At 40.7% G+C, this 20,230-nt stretch overlaps 1 protein-coding gene across 1 annotated transcript in view; it reads right to left on the bottom strand.

The window, feature by feature from the left end:
- Positions 1 to 20,230, bottom strand: part of LOC102784499 (voltage-gated delayed rectifier potassium channel KCNH1-like) — a 74,233-nt gene that overhangs the window by 52,656 nt on the left and 1,347 nt on the right. The window contains exons 2-6 of the mRNA XM_087841415.1: positions 19,496 to 19,619; positions 19,287 to 19,393; positions 13,412 to 13,540; positions 10,229 to 10,347; positions 8,658 to 9,050 (exon numbers count right to left, since the gene is read on the bottom strand). Of these exons, the coding sequence (XP_087697541.1) occupies positions 8,658 to 9,050; positions 10,229 to 10,347; positions 13,412 to 13,540; positions 19,287 to 19,393; positions 19,496 to 19,619 (872 nt within the window). The remainder of the gene's footprint in view (positions 1 to 8,657; positions 9,051 to 10,228; positions 10,348 to 13,411; positions 13,541 to 19,286; positions 19,394 to 19,495; positions 19,620 to 20,230) is intronic.

Below are 20,230 nucleotides of genomic sequence, written 5' to 3'. Positions count from 1 at the left end.
CCATAAGTTGGACTCATTGGGTGTTGGACTCCACCAGGGCTGCCCTTTTCTGTTCAGAATTTTTATGGACAGAATTTCTAAGCGCAGCCAAGTGGGCGAAGGCTTCTACTTGGGTGGTCTAAGAATCTGATCTCTGCATTTTGCAGATGATGTGGTTCTATTGGCTTCATCAAGTGACAGCCAGCAGCTCCGAGTGTGAAGCAGCGGCAATGAGAATCAGCACCTCCAAATCTGAGGCCATGGCCCTCAGTCAGAAAAGGGTGGTGTGATGACTTAAGTGCAGGGATGAGTTCCTGCCCCAAGTTGAGGAGTTTAAGTATCTCAGGGTCTTGTTCATGAGTGATGGGAGAAGTAAGCAGGAGATTGACAGACAGATTGGTGCTGCGGCAGCAGTGATGCCCGGTTCGTCGTGGGGAATTGAGAGCTGAGTATAAAAGCGAGGCTCTCAGTTTACCGGTCGATCTATGTCCCTACCCTCACCTATCGTCACGAGCTTTGGGTAGTGACCAAAAGAATGAGATCGCGGATACAAGTGGTGGAAATGAGCTTTCTCTCAAGGTTTACCTGGCCTCTCACTAAGAGATCAGCCATTCGGGTGGGGCTCAGAGTAGGAAAGGAGCCAGTGAGGAAGTTCAGGCATCTGACAAGAATGCCTCTTGGGCGCCTCCTGGGTGAGTTGTTCTGGGCATGGAATGAGGCTACGGGGCAGACCCAGGAAACACTGGAGAGATTATTTTTCTTGGCTGGCCTAGGAAATCCTTTGACAAGCTAGAGGAGGTGCCCAGGAGAGGGAGTCCAGGGCATCTCTGCTTAGGCTGGCCCTGCAACCTGGCCCTGGATTATCTGAAGAAAATGGATGGATGGATGGATGGATTTTCTTTCTTTTTCTTCAGTCTGTGATACTTCATTCTGTAATAGGCTGGCCAAAACAAAAATGATAAGTCAGTGTTTAATTTCACCAATTTACCATTACAGTGTAAAATGTTGATTCTATTCTTTTTATTGTCAGAATTGTTTAGATTAAAATGAAATCAGTTATACTACCCAATAAGGTAAAAGACTAAATGAAAAAACAAGTCAACTTGTTGTTATGTTGATGTACTGAACACTGCAGCTCCTAATAAAAAAAATATTAACTGCACAAATTGTGCTAATTCATAAGCAACAGCACTGTTAAAGTATTTTACAATCAGTAAGATTACAAAATAGAAATAATTGAGGAGCTCATGTGACACTGTAAAAATCCAGCCAGGTCTGCTAAAGGTCAAGATGAATGGAGGGGTAAAGATGTTGGTGAAATAGCCACAAAAAGATAAAGACAGTCAGTCCAGATAACATGCCTATGGAGGTATGGAGATGTGTAGAAGAGCAGGCAGTGGACCTTTTGACCAGGCTGCTTAACATAATCTTAGAGAGTGTGGAATGGGGAAGAGTACTCAGGGGTGCCACCAGGGATTTGGGGCCCCATGAAAAAAAATATTAGCCCAATTTAATATTAGTTTAATGTTGCAAATCACGGTGGCCCTAAAAATATAACACTGTGCAAAGATTGGGTTTTAATCTGATTTCGCTTAATGAAAGCACTCTTCCCCTGCATTAGTCATCGACAATGTGCAAAATATATCCAGAGCAATACACACTTCTCCAAAAACACTCTGGTTATGTGGGTTGTAGTGATAATATATTATTATCCCAAATTAAATTGTGTGTAGAAAAAATATGAACATAAATATAACAAAGAGTCTGCCTGCACCGATTACATGTCGGCTAAAAAAACCAAAACATTATTTTCCATTAGAAATGAAGTAAGGTTAGGTAATACTAGGGAAGTCGAGCAGTTTCTTTCATATTGACTTGCTATGAGTGTAATTTCCACGTGTCTCTCTTTTCTTTTTTGAAACCCAGACTTCCCTTTTCACTAAGCTATTCTATTTTCCTACCACTCAAGCATTGGGCAACACCTAGGAGCACTGGCAACTGTACCAAACCAGATCTTGACATAAGGAAGGACATCCAGAAGAGTAAGGTTTTATTCTTTGTTGCCAAAAACAAAACAAAACAAATGGTAGGAAACATAAAGGAAACATAAAACCCTCCTTGACCATGCATGGAGGGTTTCACCCCAAATCCAGCATGCTGAGACTGTACACCCAGCAGAACAAGGAAGACTGAGGACTGGTGAGTGTTAGAACCACTTTCCAGGATGACACAACAAACATCCATCAGGAAGATGGCCACAACAGACTGTGTGCTTAGTGAATACATCAGGCAACAGAAACCTGAGAAAGAAGAGGAGCAAAGAGAAAAATCATCAGGCCCCTGCATAGTACCCCTGGCAGATAGAGGAAGTGGCACAAGATCATACCATGACAGGCAAGACCCCAGATGGAGGCAGTGTAAAGTGCCCCTGAGACAGCCAAGCACATAACAGCAGAGTTCAAGATGCTAGCATAAATGCCATAACCAAGTGGCTGGCATAGTATGCAGGAACATCTGTGCCAAGTATGACCTGTAAGTCCTGGGGTCAAAACGGGACAGGAAGAAGGAACATGAGGAGCTAGAGAACTAAAGGTGCTGAGAGAAGAACTTGAGTAGATGTGAAAGGTGAAGGCAATACCCAGTGGTAATCAATGCTCTTAGTGCAGTGACTCCCAAACTAAGGGAGTGTCTCCAGCAGATCCCTGGAACAGCATCCAAGATCTCTATGCAGAACAGCACAGTCCTAGGAACAGCAAAGATACTGTGGAGGTCCCTCAAGCTCCCACACCTCTGGCAGAGGACCTGAGCTTGAAGGATAAAGTCTGCCAGCAGGGGCAAGAGGGGAATTTTATATATATGCATTTTTTTTGCCTTTTAGTATATTTTAACTTAAAAGGTAATATACACTAGCAGTCAATTTAATTAATTTCATTTAATGGTTTTTATTTATTTTCATGACTATTTAAATTGTAGCTTTTCACTGAAGGCATCAAAACTATGAATAAACACATTTGGAATTGTGTAGCAAACAAAAAACTATGAAGTAACTGAATTTATGAAATAACATAAATTCTAATGTTTTAGGATTTAGATTAGCCACCCTTTGCTTTGATTACTCCTTTGCACACTCTTGGCATTCTCTCATTGAGCTTCATGATGTAGTCACCTGAAATAGTTTTCACTCCTCAATCGATCTCATCCCAAGCATCTCGATTGGGTTTAGTTTAGGTGACTGTGGAGGCCAGGCCATCTAGAGCAGCACTCCCTCACTCTCCTTCTTGGTCAAATAGCCCTTACCCATCCTGGAGGTGTGTTTGGGGTCATTGTCCTGTTGAAAAATAAACGATGGTTCAACTAAACGTACACCAGATGGGATATGTCTGTGAAGGTTCTCAGTCATCCAGGTCATCGTAGTCAAAGGAGCTTGGAAAGAAAAGCGTCTGGACTTCTTTAAGTTACTTGAAGACGTTTCACCTTCATCCGAGAAGCTTCTTCAGTTCTAAGGTCAAATGGTGGAGAGTCCCAGATTTAAACCTAGTGGGAGTTTCCCCCCACAGAGGGACAAAAGGACCCAATAATGATCCTCTAATCGCCTGAGCCAAGGTGTGGAACTGGGTGTGGGTCACAATCAGCCAGAGTTTCGGGTGAGGTCATTGTGAAACCTGGCCCCACCTTATCATGCGAATTCCTGAGGTCAGATGGCCCAGGATGTGAGTGGTCGTTAAGGCGTCTGGGGAGGGAACTCAAAACTGGATTATAGATGTCAGACAGTTGGTGTCGTAAACCACCGCTTCTGTTCAAAGATGGTCGCTCACAGTGGACATAGATGGCTTCTTTCACTCCTCTTTCAAACCATCTGTCCTCTCTGTCCAAAATGTGAACATTGGCATCCTCGAAAGAGTGTCCTTTATCCTTAAGATGCAGATGGACAGAAAGTCTTGTCCTTTGGAGGTGGCTCTTCTATGCTGTGCCATGCGCTTGAAAAGTGGCTGTTTGGTCTCTCCAATGTAGAGGTCTGGGCATTCCTCGCTGCACTGTACAGCGTACACCACATTGTTAAGTATGTGTTTTGTCTCTACCAAGAGGGAGAGAGAGGCTGCTAATTTTTTTAACACAGCAGATGGTCGCAAATAACATTCAGCCCCTTTTAGAAAATAAACGCTATTGTGGTAGTTCTAAAACACGTTGCACAGGATCTCGGCTTTTGTCCGAAGCAGTCAGTATCGCTCTTTCAAACTAATTGTGTTTTAATCACACCAAATTTGTGATAAACAATGCTGTGATACTTCTAAGACCAGTCGCACGGGCCCCATCTGCCTTTTCAACAGCTGCTTAATTGTTTGAAATTTTTCAGGAACGCAAAAGCCCGCCGGGGGTATCATTTAATCGTTGTGATTCCTTAGGAAATGGTAAAAGCCAACAGGTGTACCAGTCGAGCAGGGTCCCAGCCTATTGTCTGAAGTAGCCGGTATGAGTTCTTTTGTAACTCCTTGAGAAGGCAAAAGCCCGGCAGATGTATCAGTCGAGCAGGGTCTCGCCTATTTTCTGAAGTAGCCAGCAACAGCGGACCCTTAGGCCTATCTCGGCCAGTTACACCGGAACTCAGCAGCTGCGTTCCCCACCCTCATTGTTTTAAACTTGCACAGCAAGGTGATGCCCTGCCGGTGTATCAACCCCAGACTTATCGGCCCCCCATCTATTGTTTTTGGAAACACTCGGTCCTATATGAAGCATTCCTCAGAGCATGAGACCCTCGCTATTTTCGCGTCAGGACCTGCTGCAGAGCACGCCATTTCTTGCGATCATCAACACTAAGATCGTTCTTTATGACATGGACATCATAAACGGTAAGTAAAACGAGACTATTATTGTATTTTTAAATGTTTTATATTAACATTTTATAGGATATTCAAACTATTTTCTTTTTTTTCTAAAACAAAAGCTTGATTTTTAGGAGCACGTGCGAACTGCACAGGACACGTTTCTTCAATAACGGCCGCTTTCACAGCTGGAACGAGTTCTCTAACAGGCACAAGGTGTGTTTCTTATGTCTTTTAAAATATACTTATAGCCAACCTCTGACACAAAATAGTATCTTTGCACTGCATGTCTAATGTTAGAGAAATCATCCTTGTATCAACCAAGTGGCCGGCATAGTGTACAGGAACATCTGTGCCGAGAATAACCTGGAAGTCCCGAGGTAAAAATGGGAGATGCTCCCAAGGGTGGTGGAGAATGACCGAGCTAAGATCCTGTGGGACTTCCAGATACAGACGGACAAAATGGTGATGGCTAACCAACCAGACATAGTGGTAGTAGACAAACAGAAGAAGACGGCCGTAGTGATCGATGTAGCGGTTACGAATGACAGCAACGTCAGGAAGAAGGAACACGAGAAGCTCGAGAAATACCAAGGACTCAGGGAAGAGCTCGAGAGGATGTGGAGGGTGAAGGTAACGGTGATCCCTGTGGTAATCGGAGCACTAGGTGCGGTGACTCCCAAGCTAGGCGAGAGGCTCCAGCAGATCCCGGGAACAACATCGGAGATCTCTGTCAAGAAAAGCGCAGTCCTAGGAACAACTAAGATACTGCGCTGGACTCTCAAGCTCCCAGGCCTCTGATAGAGGACCCAAGCTTGAAGGAAAAGCTCGACTCTGTGGGGGTCAAAGTTTGCAGAACTACGAACGCAGCTGGAATCCACAGCTGTGCGTGTTCATGGAGCTGCATTTTCACCTGCTGGACATCACTACCTGACAAGCTTAACTGTCTTCAGAACATTGCAGAGGCATGAATTTGGTTCTGTGTGAGCAGATTTTCTCTCACATGAGTCCTCAGGTAGCCATCTGAATGCTGGACACTCGGAGACCTGAGTCTCTGAGTGGGAGACCAGAGATCACATTAACATGTGTGTCTCTGTATTAACAAACATGCCATATTTGCGCAGTTTATTTTTGTTATCATTGTTGTGAGGAGACCATAAATAGCATTTACATTTTCTGTTGTACAGTTCATTTGCTGTTATGGATAAAAAGTCTTTTTTTGTTTCAAAATAGCTGATAACTATTCGCTGATAGCTGCAAACATCTGCGAACAAATATAATTCTATAAAGTTGTTCTATACAGTGTGTAACTGTTAATATAGAGCGTTATTAAATTTATTGCTAATGCAATCATATGGCACATTGGTTTCAGAGGAAATTTTAGACAGCCAGATGAACAGAATCAACTTTTGGAGATTTACTTACCTGGACGATTGAGAATATGAGAAAATGCATCAATATACTTTGAGGAATTTAAAATCTAAGACATATTTAGAGTTTCCTATCAACTTTTTCTTTGCTGCATAATTCATACATCTTGCTTCATATATTTGATGTCTTGAGTTTGTATCTACAATGTAGAAAGTAGTAAAAATAAAGAAAAAACGTTAAATAAGAAGGTGTGTCCAAACTTTTGACTGGTACTGTATATATGCATTTTTTTTGCCATTTAGTATATTTTAACCCAAATATCTGTATTTAAACTTTAGACCATAAAAATTAAGAGATGGTGGAGCAGTAAATATAAAAAAAAAAAACCTGATGATTTGAGATTCAAGTGATCCAGGTTTTGAAACTGACAAATATACACAGATTTAACTAAATTATCTTGAAAATTATTTGATGTCCGGAACTAAAATTTCAGACGGTAAGTTTGCCCATATGGAAAAGATGTATATAAATCTTATAAAGTTTGTATCTGTCTTGTGTGAAACTTGTATGAAAAGCATACAAGAGTGAAAACAGATATAAGTTATATCTTTTCCATATATAAAAATTATATAATGAAACTTGTATGTTTTGGATACTTACTAAAACAATATATGAAAGTAATGAGAAAGTGGCCACTTTCATGAGTAAATCATAGTTTTTACTATTTCTTTTCCATATGGATGGGAATGACAGGGATGACTTCCCTATCAGTGGGGCTGAAGTCACTGAGGCTGTTAACTCTTGGTGGCAGGGCCCCTGGGGTGGATGAAATAGGCCCTGACTTCCAGATGGCCCTGGATGATGTAGGGCCGCCTTGGTTGACATGCCTCTACAATGTCGTGTGAAGAATTAGAATTAACTCCTCCAATATAGGGGCCATGGTTCTGAGCAGGAAAAAGGTTGCATGCCCAATCCACCAAAGGGAATAAGAAGTAAGGATGGGAATTCCTTGGAACTGCTAGCCCGCTTGCCTGTCAATTGTCAACTACGTAATGACAGGAATGACGCATGATGTCTTCCACAGCAGTGGGACCCTCTGCATACTCAGACTCATCATGAACAGTTTATGAAGGACAATGACAAGATAATATGTGACATGGTCTTCAGAGTCTATAATGGACTTATGTGCCAAGTTCGGACGTGCAACTCCTGACTGTGTAGGAAGAGTTGGCTATCAAAAAATCAAAAATAGACACACAGAAATTTGATGCGTTACAGAAACTAGTTCCTCATTACCAAAGATTATTTAAACTATAGTATTTAAAATTGATGCCTTTCTGAAAGACACATATATGCAGGTCTCAAGAGAGTAACCAACTTGTTAGCTGTGTGTAAGCCTATGTTAAACTGGAAGTTTATAACTGTTACATTTTATACGTATGTTTTCTGTTGAGAAGTTACTATGCATTAAATAAGCCCAAGTCCTCTGTAGAATTGGATTCGTAGCAAACTGCTTGAGTAAATTAAAATTCAGGCCAGTTTGCAAAGACTTAAAAACACATGAAGTAAAAAATAAAGTGAGTCTCTGAGATGAAAAATCCATTGTAGCTGCACTCTCACATTAATGCAGAAAGAAAACACAAATAAAAGAATATGAGTTGGAAGCCGGCACTCTGTTCTACGAAAAGTCAAAATATAGCTGCTCCCACAGGCATTTTCTCAGCAAAAGTCTGTCATATCTCTTTTAGTCAAGGGACACCCAAATCATCACACTTCCACCTCTATGTTTGAGCTTTGATTGTACAAGCTGAAGTTTAAGGGCCTGTGCATAACATAGGAAACTTGTTATAAAGATAATACATTACATCTTGCTTTGTATACACTGTGCTTTCTCGTGTCTTCTCTAGAAACTCCAGTTTCTCCTGCAATCAAAAATTAGACTAGGCTAAATACTTCCAGTCTTAACCCAAAAAATATTCAAATTCTAAAGAGTTCTATTTGCTGGTCAAACCCAAACATGACATAAATCAGCCAATTAGATTTTTTTGGTTTCAAAGATTTGCATAACAAGAGCTCATTATATCTGACTTCTCAACAAATATGATTTGAATTGCTAAAGGCTACAAATCACTTATAATCATTTAATACTGTTATGATTATGGAAAGTCTTAATCAACCAAATGCCTTTGGATTTGAATGGAGCTGAATAATAGATTCATTGATAATTAAACACAGTAGTTATTTTCAATCTAAAACATCATCAGCATATGTCCCTAAAATATCCCCAAATTCCAAGAGACTCAGTTGCACTGAACAGCTTATTAAGTCTGCTCGTCTTAGGTACTACACACTGATTAGTTTTAAATGATGACTCTGTGACAGAAACACAGAGTGTTCAATCATGACGGCAACCTCATGACTGAACAAAGAGGATGTAAAAACATAGCATTCATCTTAAATAAATTATAATAAAAAAAACCCACAAACCTCATCCACATTCTCAAAAGCGTTGATAACATCATAAGGCAAGCAGGACAAGAGGTCGATGACAAACCAGGTTTTGACATAGTTCATGCGAATTAGTTTGGGATCAGAGATAACCTCTCCAGCTGGACCAACAAACGTAGTGTGGAAATTGAGGACAATGTCCACGAGGAAGATGACATCCACAATGCTGTCCACCACCAGCCAGGTGACATTGTTCTGCTTGGTCTTAAACGAGACGTTGTAGGGCACCATGATAGCCGTGTAGAATGTCAGGATGAGGATAACCCAGTCCCACGTGGTCTTGAAAAGGCAGTAGTGGAGAATGATGTGTGGTGGTGTCTTTGGGGTTTCCTGTTTGTACTGAGGCAAGATATCTGAACCCAGCTGGAGAACCTGCAAAACACACACACACACACACACACACACACACACACACACACACACACACACACACACACACAAAAGAGTTGGCTGGGCTTAAAAGCAGAAAGAATATATTACCATAATATGAACAAGAGTTGCAGTATAGTACAACTTGTTTTTACCTAAAACTGTCCAGCCTGAGACTGAAATACTTTGCTAAACAGCACATTTGAGCTATCTTACAGTATTTTCTGTCCTATAGAGCAGCGGTCTCCAACCTTTTTTGCGCCACGGACCGGTTTATGCCCGACAATATTTTCATGGACCGGCCTTTAAGGTGTCGCGGATAAATACAACAAAATAAAACTAGTACCGGTACTGAAAAAAGAAGATTGATTCATAACACACGTGAAAAGACCCAGGAAAACCGAGTTAATGATCAAAACGATAACAAAATAACGCTGAAAACCGATAAAAACCCTGAAAACCACACATTTCACACCTGAGCCTCAACTCTCGCGGCCCGGTACCAAACGACTCACGGACCGGTACCGGTCCGAGGCCCGGGGGTTGGGGACCGCTGCTATTTTCTACTACTTCCCTAATGGCCTTCTCCTCATCTGTGTGAACTGTCTGGTCCACAGTGTGCACAGGACACGCCCGGTTCTGTTTCATGTCCTCTTCAATCTGTTTCTTTAGTAGATGAACATCTTGTTTGCACTCGTCTTCTTCTTTAGTTTTAAGACATAACATTCAGCAATTATCCAGAAGTACCTGACTTAGTAGAAGTTCAACAAACATGATAAAGTATTTTTAAAACTTATTTTGGGGCAACAAACCTTTTAGCTTAGCACAATTCTTCTTGTTATTTAGATGTATTTATCTCTATTTTTGGCATGGTGACTATTACAAATTTAATTCAGATAATTTTTTCAGCAAACTGACAAAATGAGCTCATAATCTTCTATCTTCTATACATGGCTGATGTGTGACAAAAGATGTTTCTACAACTCTTTTTACTCCTGGGTTCCCCGTCTGTTTTTCTGCATTAATGTGTGTCCTTTGTGTGGCCTCCTGCTACTGTGCCTGGCACACATTCTCAGAATCACCTCCTCAACCCTTGCAGTACGCATTCCCAGTGTTTTGTTTGTTTGTTTGTTTTTTCATTAGGGAGAAAAAAGACCTTACTGTAGGGGAAATGGTGTTACCTCTGCCAGGCGTGAATGTTTATGAACATTCTCTCCTTTATGGACAGCTGGGGCAAGCTGCTGCAGAACTCCTCGACTGCTGGTTAGTGCACGAGTCAAACGAGCAAATTTACCCCACCCTGTCAAGGAGATAACACAACAGCATCAAGACACTGAAAACTTATCTTAACATTAAACATGATGAATGACTAAAACACTGCTGGATTTTGAAGCAACTAATGGTTAACCCAGTTAGCCATAGTAGGCTAGTTTTGTTGGTTTGGTTCTTTCCTTTTTTAAACAATTTTAAATATTCCAACCATTTAATGTTGAAGACGGATAGCTTTCCATGACAGCAAACCGTATTACCCAAAGTATAGTAACATCACCTGAGGTGAGACTTTCCCTAGGAAGGTACAAGGTATATGAATGGTCAGAATGGTTCATTTGTTATTGAAGGGCAAGATTAGAGAGGCTGAAGACAATTACAAGAGAAAGCTGGTTTGGAAACTCCAGCAGAACAGCAGGAGAAAGGTGTGGAGTAGCAGGAAGACAATCACTGGATTCGGGCCATTCAACAGCAGAGGAGCTGGTGGCGGTGAGGACAGAGCTAATGAGCTGTATGTGTTTTTCAACAGATTCATCACTGCAATGAATGATCACCACCCTTCTGACTTGCCTCTAGTCAGCATGTAATACACAGCTACACCACTCTTTCTCGCTCTCTTACCACATGGCACCTAATCATGGCAGCACAAGAACAAGCTCTGAGCACAAGATCCATAGAGGCTGAGGTCTATCACACCAGGCAAGACCCCAGGTGCAGGCTGTTTAAAGATACCACTTAGACAATCCAGCACATAGAACAGCAGGGTGCACGATGCTAGCAGGCAGGGCCATACATGGAACGCTATAACCAAGTGGCCGGCATAGTGTACAGAAACATCTGTGCCGAATATGGCCTGGAAGTCCTGAGGTCAAAATGGGTGGTGGAGAATGACCTCGCTAAGATCCTGGGGACTTCCAGATACAGACAGACAAAATGGTGATGGCTAACCAAACAGACATAGTAGTAGTGGAGAAGCAGAGGGAAATGGCCGTAGTGATAGATTAGGGGGTCAGCAACCTTTAACACCCAAAGAGCCATTTGGACCTGGTTTCCACATAAAAGAAAACACTGGGAGCTGCAAATACTTTTTGAGATCTAAAATAAAGATAACACTGTGTATACTGTGTTTTACCTTTATGCTTTGTGTGAACAACTAAGTTGTTTATGAAATCCATGAAGTACAGAGAAAATTACATTTTATTTATGTAATTAACACATTTTGAACTCTTAAAGAAATATAACCAAAGGAAAGACACCCAGCTGAACTAAAATGATCCAGCAAACAAAAACTGTTGTGAGCCGCCACCCTTATATCTCCTTTGGGCTTTTGGAGCCTTGACCTGACTTTTAAAAAATAATTTGAAAAAAAGCACTATGCTGCCTAAAAATTCTGTCTAAATATGTATTTTACCTGGTTAATGTGTGTGGCAGGGCGTGGTCTGCAGGGGAGGCTGACGAACCTGAGCGGCACCCACAATCACGCCTCGCCACCTTTATGTCTGCGCTATCTCTGCTGTTGTGTTGTTGTGTGTCGGGCTGTGAGCTGAAAAGCTACAGCTGGCTGTGTGCGTACAGCAACCGTGTGTGAAAAGTGGTCAATAAAGAGATGCTGAAAAGCATGTTCATGGAAACATCGTCGGGTCTGCTGTGATATGTTTACAATGGCACTTCTGCTCCTGAACCTCTGCGCACAGCATCTGCAAATCGGGGCTGTACGAAGTCACTTTCATCTTCCCGCAAGACTGTAAGCTGTCATCTGTGAGGCGTGAGCGGTGTTTGTTTTTAACATAGTTCACGGTGGAGAACAGTTGCTGACATAATGTGGATCCATAAGTCTCGATAAATGCACGGCGTTTCGGCGGGTACACCGGCTTCCGTGAGGGTGACGCTTATTTTGAGCGATGAAAAAAATAATAGAATATAATTTTATTTTTATATTTCAATATCACAATAATCTTCCAATTTAGAACTACAAGTTAAAAAAAAGAACTAATATAAATAAAATACCTGGACAGGTTGCCAGTCTGTCGCAGGGCCAACACACAGGGACAGACAACCATTCGCACTCACTTTCACTCGCACATTCACACCTAGTGACAATTTGGATTATCCAATTAACCTATCCCCACAAGCTGCATGTCTTTGGACGGTGGGAGGAAGCCGGAGTACCCGGAGGGAACCCACGCAAACACGGGGAGGACATACAAACTCCACACAGAAAGACCCCGGCCTGATGGTGGAATTGAACTCAGGACCTTCTTGCTGTGCGGTAACAGTGCAACTGAAACTTGCATTCAGCTAAAACCGAAGACGTCGCTTGGATAAGTAAGGAAACACTGAAAATACTATGTCCAGATTAACAGAATCAACTCCTCTGAAAGTTAGCTACAGTGTACTATTGAGTAAGGACAGTATTCCATCCTGCGATGTTGTGGAAGAAGAGATGAATTGTCGATCTCCAGTAATGCCCCAAAGTTTCCATAGTGGCACCACTGCCATTTTTTATTTATTTACCTTACCTAAAGCTGAGGCTGATAGAGTTCTGTGCATTGTTCCTCTTCAATAAATGCCCAAATGTCAACAGAAGAAATGATTTTCTGAAACAGGGTGATAAATCAGTATTTATGAATTCCTGTTCATATTTGAGATTTCTGTCTCGTCACTTTTCCCAAGTAAGCTCACAATACTTTTACACATCTTTCTTCTTCAATATAGTAAATATTTATGCTCAGTGGATGACTTTGAGTGGATGCGAATGAAGGCTAAGGTGATCCTTATAGGATAATAGCTTTTTGACCCTTTTACACTTCTGGCACACTTGGTTCTTTCTAGAGTTTTATTTATTTGAAAGAAGATTATGTATTGTTGGAATTGAGCTGTCAGCCATTTCCTAATGTTTATATGTCTATGTTTATTTTTTCCCTACACCTGGTAAAATTTCCTTTGATATTGTTATTTCAAGTCTTTAGTTTTGAGTTTCTGTTTTTTATATCCTTAGGTTAATCCAGCTGTGTGCTCCTATTCTGTTCCTTCAGCCTTTTCTGTGTTTGTCTTTTGTCTCTGTCAAGATTACCCACACTTTGGAACCAACCCACCTTTAGAAGCTTCATCCTCAATCGGTTGTTTGAAGGCAGTGATGTCACTGAAAGTGCAGAGAAACAGGACAACTTTGTCCTGCTCATTTCTGATTGGGGCAATCTTCATGAAAAACCAAACTGGCATCCCTGCGGAAGAGAACAGGAAGTAAAGCACTGTTTCTCACAACAACAATCTGTCAACAAGGAAAATATAATAACGCAAAATTAAAATAAAATTTAAAAAACAATAACAAGTAGACAACAATTTATTTGTGATTTGTACTGTTTCACTGCAGTACTGCATTTCCTCTGGGCATTGGCAAAAATTCAAGTAACCATCGGTGGGACCACTCCATTTTAAATATCCAATTTAAAAATTTATTGTACAAAAAGGTTCTTTGAAACAATATAATTCTGATATCGACACCATCTGATAATATTGTGTGTATGCGGTCTACAACCTAAATGTTTTTTGTTCACACTCTCTGAAGTTCAGTGAGTGATCACATGCACCGTAACCCACTGCCATATCGGTAAATCAACAACTTTATGCCTAAAGCTGTATATACGCCTGCTAGTCACTTGCAGACATTGCAGGCTCTAATGTATTTACTACCATGTCATATGCATACAAAGGTCTGCTAATCCTTTTTGTCTATACAATATAATTTGTTACAGCATCTGGATATCACTACATTATTTAACTGCTCCCCAGCCTGCCCTAACTTACAGTCCAGTGGAAGACTCCAAATATCTGTTAGGTTACAATAATACTAACAGAACACTACAGGGCTTAATACTGAAGCTTGTTTACCTGTTAGGGACAAGTGAATTTTTCAGTGGATAAGTAGAAATAGAAGTAGAAGTAGAAAAGGAATTTCTTTTCATTATCAAATACTAATACTGCAGATTTTCATATTATTTGCTAATCACTACTTTAAATTTACTGATCACCCAAATAGAAATTCTCCAATTGTCATTTTACTACAAGAGTTTGTGTATACATATTAAAGTTTATTCATTCATATACCGCAAAATCACAACAATTGCCTCAAGACCCCCGTAATAAATATATAAAATGTAAGGAAATTTGTGTTTGGCAGAGCTGAAATGGGACAAAAAAAGCCCTGGCATTTCTGGTTCAGACGGCAATATATGTAATATATGTATATATTTCATCTTATTTGATTGATTGAAACAAGTTGGTAATCTGTGATACTCTCCCTTCAGAATATTGTTTCTCCATCTATTTTCTTACTACATTAATTTCACCTTCTCCATCTCTTCTTCACTTCTCCACAGTTGGTGCCTCCAGAATTTTTTCATAGGGGTGGCCAAATGTAGGCCACTACAAATATAGGGGGGTAGCACCAATATATGTATAGAGTTAATTTCCTGCTATTAAAGTTGATATAATTGAAAATAGGTACATATGAAAACCAAATAAGATTTTGAAATCCATAATATTCTGTTTTAATTGATCGATTGATTGATTGAAGCAGAAGCTGCTTCTATAATTGGGAGGGATCTAGCAGTGGTGGAGGATAAACCTAGCCTTGGTGTCTATTGTCTTATGTAGTCTGAGAGTTGACTGAATGTAGAGTGGGCATTGTTTGTCCTCTGCGGTGGGGACAGGTGGGCCGCCCTGTGCTCTATGGGGCTTTCGGGGAACAGGGATGCCCATGGGGGTCAGCAGGGGAGCTGGCTCCAAGAATAGGGTTCTTTGCCCCCACTGCCAATCCTTTTCGCCCCATCCGCAATTGCATCTCTCCTCCCGCTCCTTCACACCACCACACATGCAGGGCCTTGAGGTACAGGTGCGTCACTGAGGTGCAGGGGAGGCATTCATCCTTTTTCCTCTCCAGGCCACCTGCGCCTCAATTTTATTCCACCACTTAGAGGCTCACATTACTTCCACTCTCATGACGCATACATATTGGGCCTTGGGGACGGGCACACTAAACCGCGTCCAAAAGACGGTCTGTTTATTCTGCCTCACCTCTGGTGCTGGTGCTCTCAATTTTAAATACATGTAGACATTGAGGGTTCTTGGGAGGGGCTGTGCTGACACCAGCTGCTGAGTATATGTGAAATGAGTTTGGGAATGTATGTTTGTTTGTATCTGAGTACGTGCCTGTTTGTCTATGTGTAGAGTGGGGTCTTAGACTCCACCTCTCTCAGAACATCTCAAATAACTAATAAACTAATAAACTATGACAGTCAAATTGACCACTATAGCAATCTGATGGGCTTTTTTCTTGGCCTTCGGACAATAATGCTGATTGAAACAGTGCTGGATAGAACAGGCGAAAAAACAAAACAAAAAGAAAAATGATAAATGAATTCTCACAAAAAAGAAGAAAAATGTTGAGGAAAGACAAATAAGTGTTAGATCTTGTAAGAGTGTGGACTGTTGCCTGTCTCTATGTTGGACCTGAGATGCACCAGTGATCTGTATTGGCATCTGCTTTTCTGCAGCCCTATTACATTAACACCAGGATCGAACAGGATGGCTTGGTGCTAGCAGCAGCAGCTTTCTGTGACTGTGAGGCCTGTTTTTTTTTTTTTGTTTGCCACTTCCTCCACACTAAACTTTTTCTACAAGAAACGTGAGACAACAGCAAAGGTAGGGGAGGCGCCGGTCATATTGAGAGATTTAATTGGGAAATCCACTGTCAGTAATGAAAATGAACCAACGAGCTGCTATCAGTGCTTGTATGGTTGCTGCGCAGCAGCCCTTCAGGCTGGCACATCGGCCCAAAAGTGCGATGGCCCACCGGGAAAATGCCTGGTATGCTAGACCAGCCCTGGTGTTTGGTCAGTTATCTTTGTTGTAACCATCCTTCTTCTTATATTGTTGGAAAGCCTGTTTATTTCCCCCTAAATTGTGCCACATTTGTAAGTAAAACACATATGAAAATGGAAAATGCACAGTTGCCAAACCTTCTCTGTCAATGCCGAGCAGCTGATTCTACTGTATACTGTTACACTAGGTGCTGACAATTAGGTACCTGATTGGTGCATGATACGCAGCAACTGTAAGCATGGTCCCTACTACAGTGGTCAGTTGAATTCATTTCAATTCAGTTTTATTTATGTATTATTACTTTTGCTGCAGCATTTTCGATCAACTGAAGGCTTTTTGGGGAGTTTTTAAGACAACCTGACAATAATGAATTATTGTCCAGCCTGGAAGAAATAAATGCATGAAGTAGTTTTTTCATACAAAATATTTCTAATTTAAGACATATTGTGCAATCAAAAGAAAACAGTCCAACATATTTGTTTAATATGCACACTGAAGAACATACTGTGGTCATAAAAGATTAATTTAAAAATGATTCTTTACACTGTTACTGGAGGCCAAGGTAATGCCATTCACAGTAAGTATCTGGTTAGAAACCATGTTTCAAAATTTTTAGGGCAGAGCACAATAACCTCAGTTTTATCTGAATCCAGGTCATCCAGGTCTTAATGTTTTAAATACATTCCTATAATCTAGCTAATTGGTGTGTGTGGTGTCTGTCTTCATGGATAAAGCTGGGTATCATCTACCTAGCAATGAAAACATATGCTATGTTCTCTAATGATACTGCCTAATGGAAGCATGTGTAATGTAAAGAGAAGTGGTCTTAGCACAGAACCCTGAAGTGGAGTTGAGAGGATGGAAAAACGGACCTGCAGTCCAGATCTCAGTGCTATTGAACACTGGGTGTGCTGCTTGTGCCAGACTGGCCAATACAACTGCACTGGCGACTTGTGGCAAACACTGGGATGCCATCCCACAGCAAGCTGGCCAGCATGAGCTGTAGTGGTTTTTGATACGGGCGACACAGGCGGTTGCCCGGGGCGGCATCGTGGTGGGGGGGCGACATCACAGGCATCAGGAAAAAAAAATTCCTCGTACTCATGATGCCCCGACATCATGCCAGCACATATTGGGAATGGCATAGGCAGTCAGTTTTCTATCGCCCATTTGCTGGGAGTAAGGGCGCCCTCCATTTGCGAGGTGCACCTGCTGCTTGCGGCACAGGGAGGAGAGGGCGGGGCGGCGGGGTATTCTCCGGCTGGCTGGAGCAGCATCTAATAACCAACTCGCAAAATAACACAAAATAAAAACAAACCTACAAACACGAAAACACCAGACATTATGATACAGACTTACAATTTGCACCGATGTTTTTTCGAAATTCTATAAGCGAAAAGTGAGCGAGAGAGCCCTCGGTGCGCCTGCTTGCTGCTGAAGTCAAAGTAAACTTTATTGTCATCTCTGCTACATACAGTACAGTATATAGAGATAAATATACAGATTAGGACTAGGGATAAAGGGGTCAATAACAATTTAAAATTTATAATTTATAGTTTGATGATTTAAAGTCTCACACACAACCCGTCAAAAGGGGAGGGGCCTGCTGCTTCCAAATAGAGCACATTTCATTCATAATGTTGTAAATCCAAATCCATTATATATTCATGGTTTGAATCCTGGGTTGTGCGAAATCTCAGAAATAAACCCTAGACAAAGTGAATCTGTGAACTAAGGTGTAGGTCTATTAGGTTATGTTGTGGTGATCCTCAGGTTGGGGGATGGGTGTTCATACTGGAGTGCAAAATTAAAACCAATGGGAGATGGACAAGAAAAGTTCAAAGCCATCAGGTCCTCAGTTTAGAAAAAAGAGAAAAGAAGAGGAGGAGAAGCGAGCAAAAGATACAGGTAAGCAGATGTGTCATTGGATAATGTCATGTATCCTGAAACAGAGGTTAGTGTTCGCCCAGGGCACCAAACAGGCTGAGCATGAATGAGGATGAATAAACTGTTAAACTATTAATATGTCTTGTTTCTTTAGACTAATCATCCAACCACCAAAAGGGAGTCAACTGGAAAATAACCTGTTTGGCATTGGCAGAGATGATATGCCAAGGTTTTCATTGATACAACCCACATACTCAACTCTGCTGTTCAACAAACCAATGAAATTTCCTTTCGAGGAAATGTGTTTTCCAATGGTATAAAATCTACTGCCAAGAAGCACTGTTACAACAAAGAAATATTCAATAATGGCAAGTGCCTAAAAATGGAATGTGAAATGCTGCATCCCATGGAAAGACCAATTTCAAGCTTTGAACTTGAAAAGTAAACGTATGCGATCTGCAGCTATACATAGCTCAGTGGCATTAGCTTGATATCTTCTATTCTAATTATGTTATTTGCACCTAAATAGAGAGATTTAAATTTCACTGATAACTTTCTATCCAGGCAGAAAAAAAGAACAATAATTTTTTCACTGACACAAAACAACCCCTAACTATACAACTTGTCACCAACAGAGAAAAAGATAACATGGGAGCCAAGAAAGCCCAGTGTTTCTGTTGATATGCAGCCTCCAGCAGCCTTGACCTATTGCAGCATACCTAAACAAGTGTTCTGGGTCACCTGATCCAACCAGAAATTTTATCAAAAAGGAAAGTTGTATAGTATAATCTTACAACTTAGAAGAGTCAATACCATTTTAAAACCAAAGTCTTGTTAAATACTAAGTTATTTTGTATGATGTGTGAAGTTTGCTTAAGGTGGTGTTATGCTTATAAAAATATATAAAAACATAGAAATAAAAAATAAAGGAACCTTCACCTTCTGAATTCTTTATCAAATACGTTTTGTTTGTTTTTTTTGTTTACTGGCAAAAGTTGTTTGCAAATGTAATAGGCTAGGTAATTAAAAGACTGTGAGCTTTTAGCATGGTGTATCCCAAATTAGCATATATACAATTTCTAGATTTCTTGAGATTTCTTTCTTGAGATCCTTAGGTATCTGGGTTTTTGAGGAAGCAATTCATACAAACATTTTTGGATGCAGCTTACACGGTCATATCCAGCACTATTAAATACTCACGGTTTTTCTTGTACATCAGAATCTCAAAAGAGTTCATCTCGTAGTTCTCAAAGGTCTGTCGAACCTTCTCACTCATTTCCTTGTCTGTCAGCTCTCCATACATGAAGCTGCAGAGGAAAACCAAGTATTTGCATCGATACAGTACATATTCACTTGAGACAATCAGTCCTCAATAATCCATGCGGTGGTATCCATGTGTGTTGTGGTACCTGCAGGTGCTGCTCTTTTGCATGACCTCAGCACGATGGTAGCCAGAGAGTTTACAGAAGCCATCATTGCTATAGACGATAGGCCACTCCACGATCTGAGCGTTTCCCAGCACAAAATTGGTATCTGACCACAGAAGCCAATAAGTGATAGTCTGCCCTACTTCGCAACATCACATGACTGAAAAATTATATGAATCCTGCATACACAATGTTTCTCCACATTTCACGAGGGCTACAACAACTAGTTTAAAAAATGCTCATTGCAGCCTTCCAGAGTCCACATTATTCTGATAAAATATTTTGGTCGTCCAATAGCACCAATCCCAATACAGAAGCTAAGTTAAGCTAACTATTACGTAAGTAATTGTTGCTAATCAATTAAGTGGTAAATTAAACTAATAAATAATTGCCTCACTTTTACACCTGTAAAATCAGTGTTAAACTAATTATGATTATTCTTTTTATTTAATAACCAACTGGCCTACACTTAATACCTGTGCTATTAAAAGACAGTCATTTTTCAATTCAGTTCAATTCAGGTTAATTTATAAAGTGCCAAATCACAACAGTGTCCTCCACGTGCGTTTTATTGTAAGGTTGGGACCCTCCAATAACAGAGGGGAAACCTCTAATAGTGAATGGGAATTAATAAGAATTTATCAATTCCAATACCATTATTATAAGTGATATTACTTATTGATTCTCTTACTGATTTGTTTGTTACCTGTTGAAGTT

Source organism: Neolamprologus brichardi, chromosome 6, assembly GCF_056152115.1.
Source record: "Neolamprologus brichardi isolate AB-2024 chromosome 6, ASM5615211v1, whole genome shotgun sequence".
Classification (NCBI taxonomy): Eukaryota; Metazoa; Chordata; class Actinopteri; order Cichliformes; family Cichlidae; genus Neolamprologus; species Neolamprologus brichardi.
This window is presented reverse-complemented; position numbering and strand designations above follow the sequence as displayed.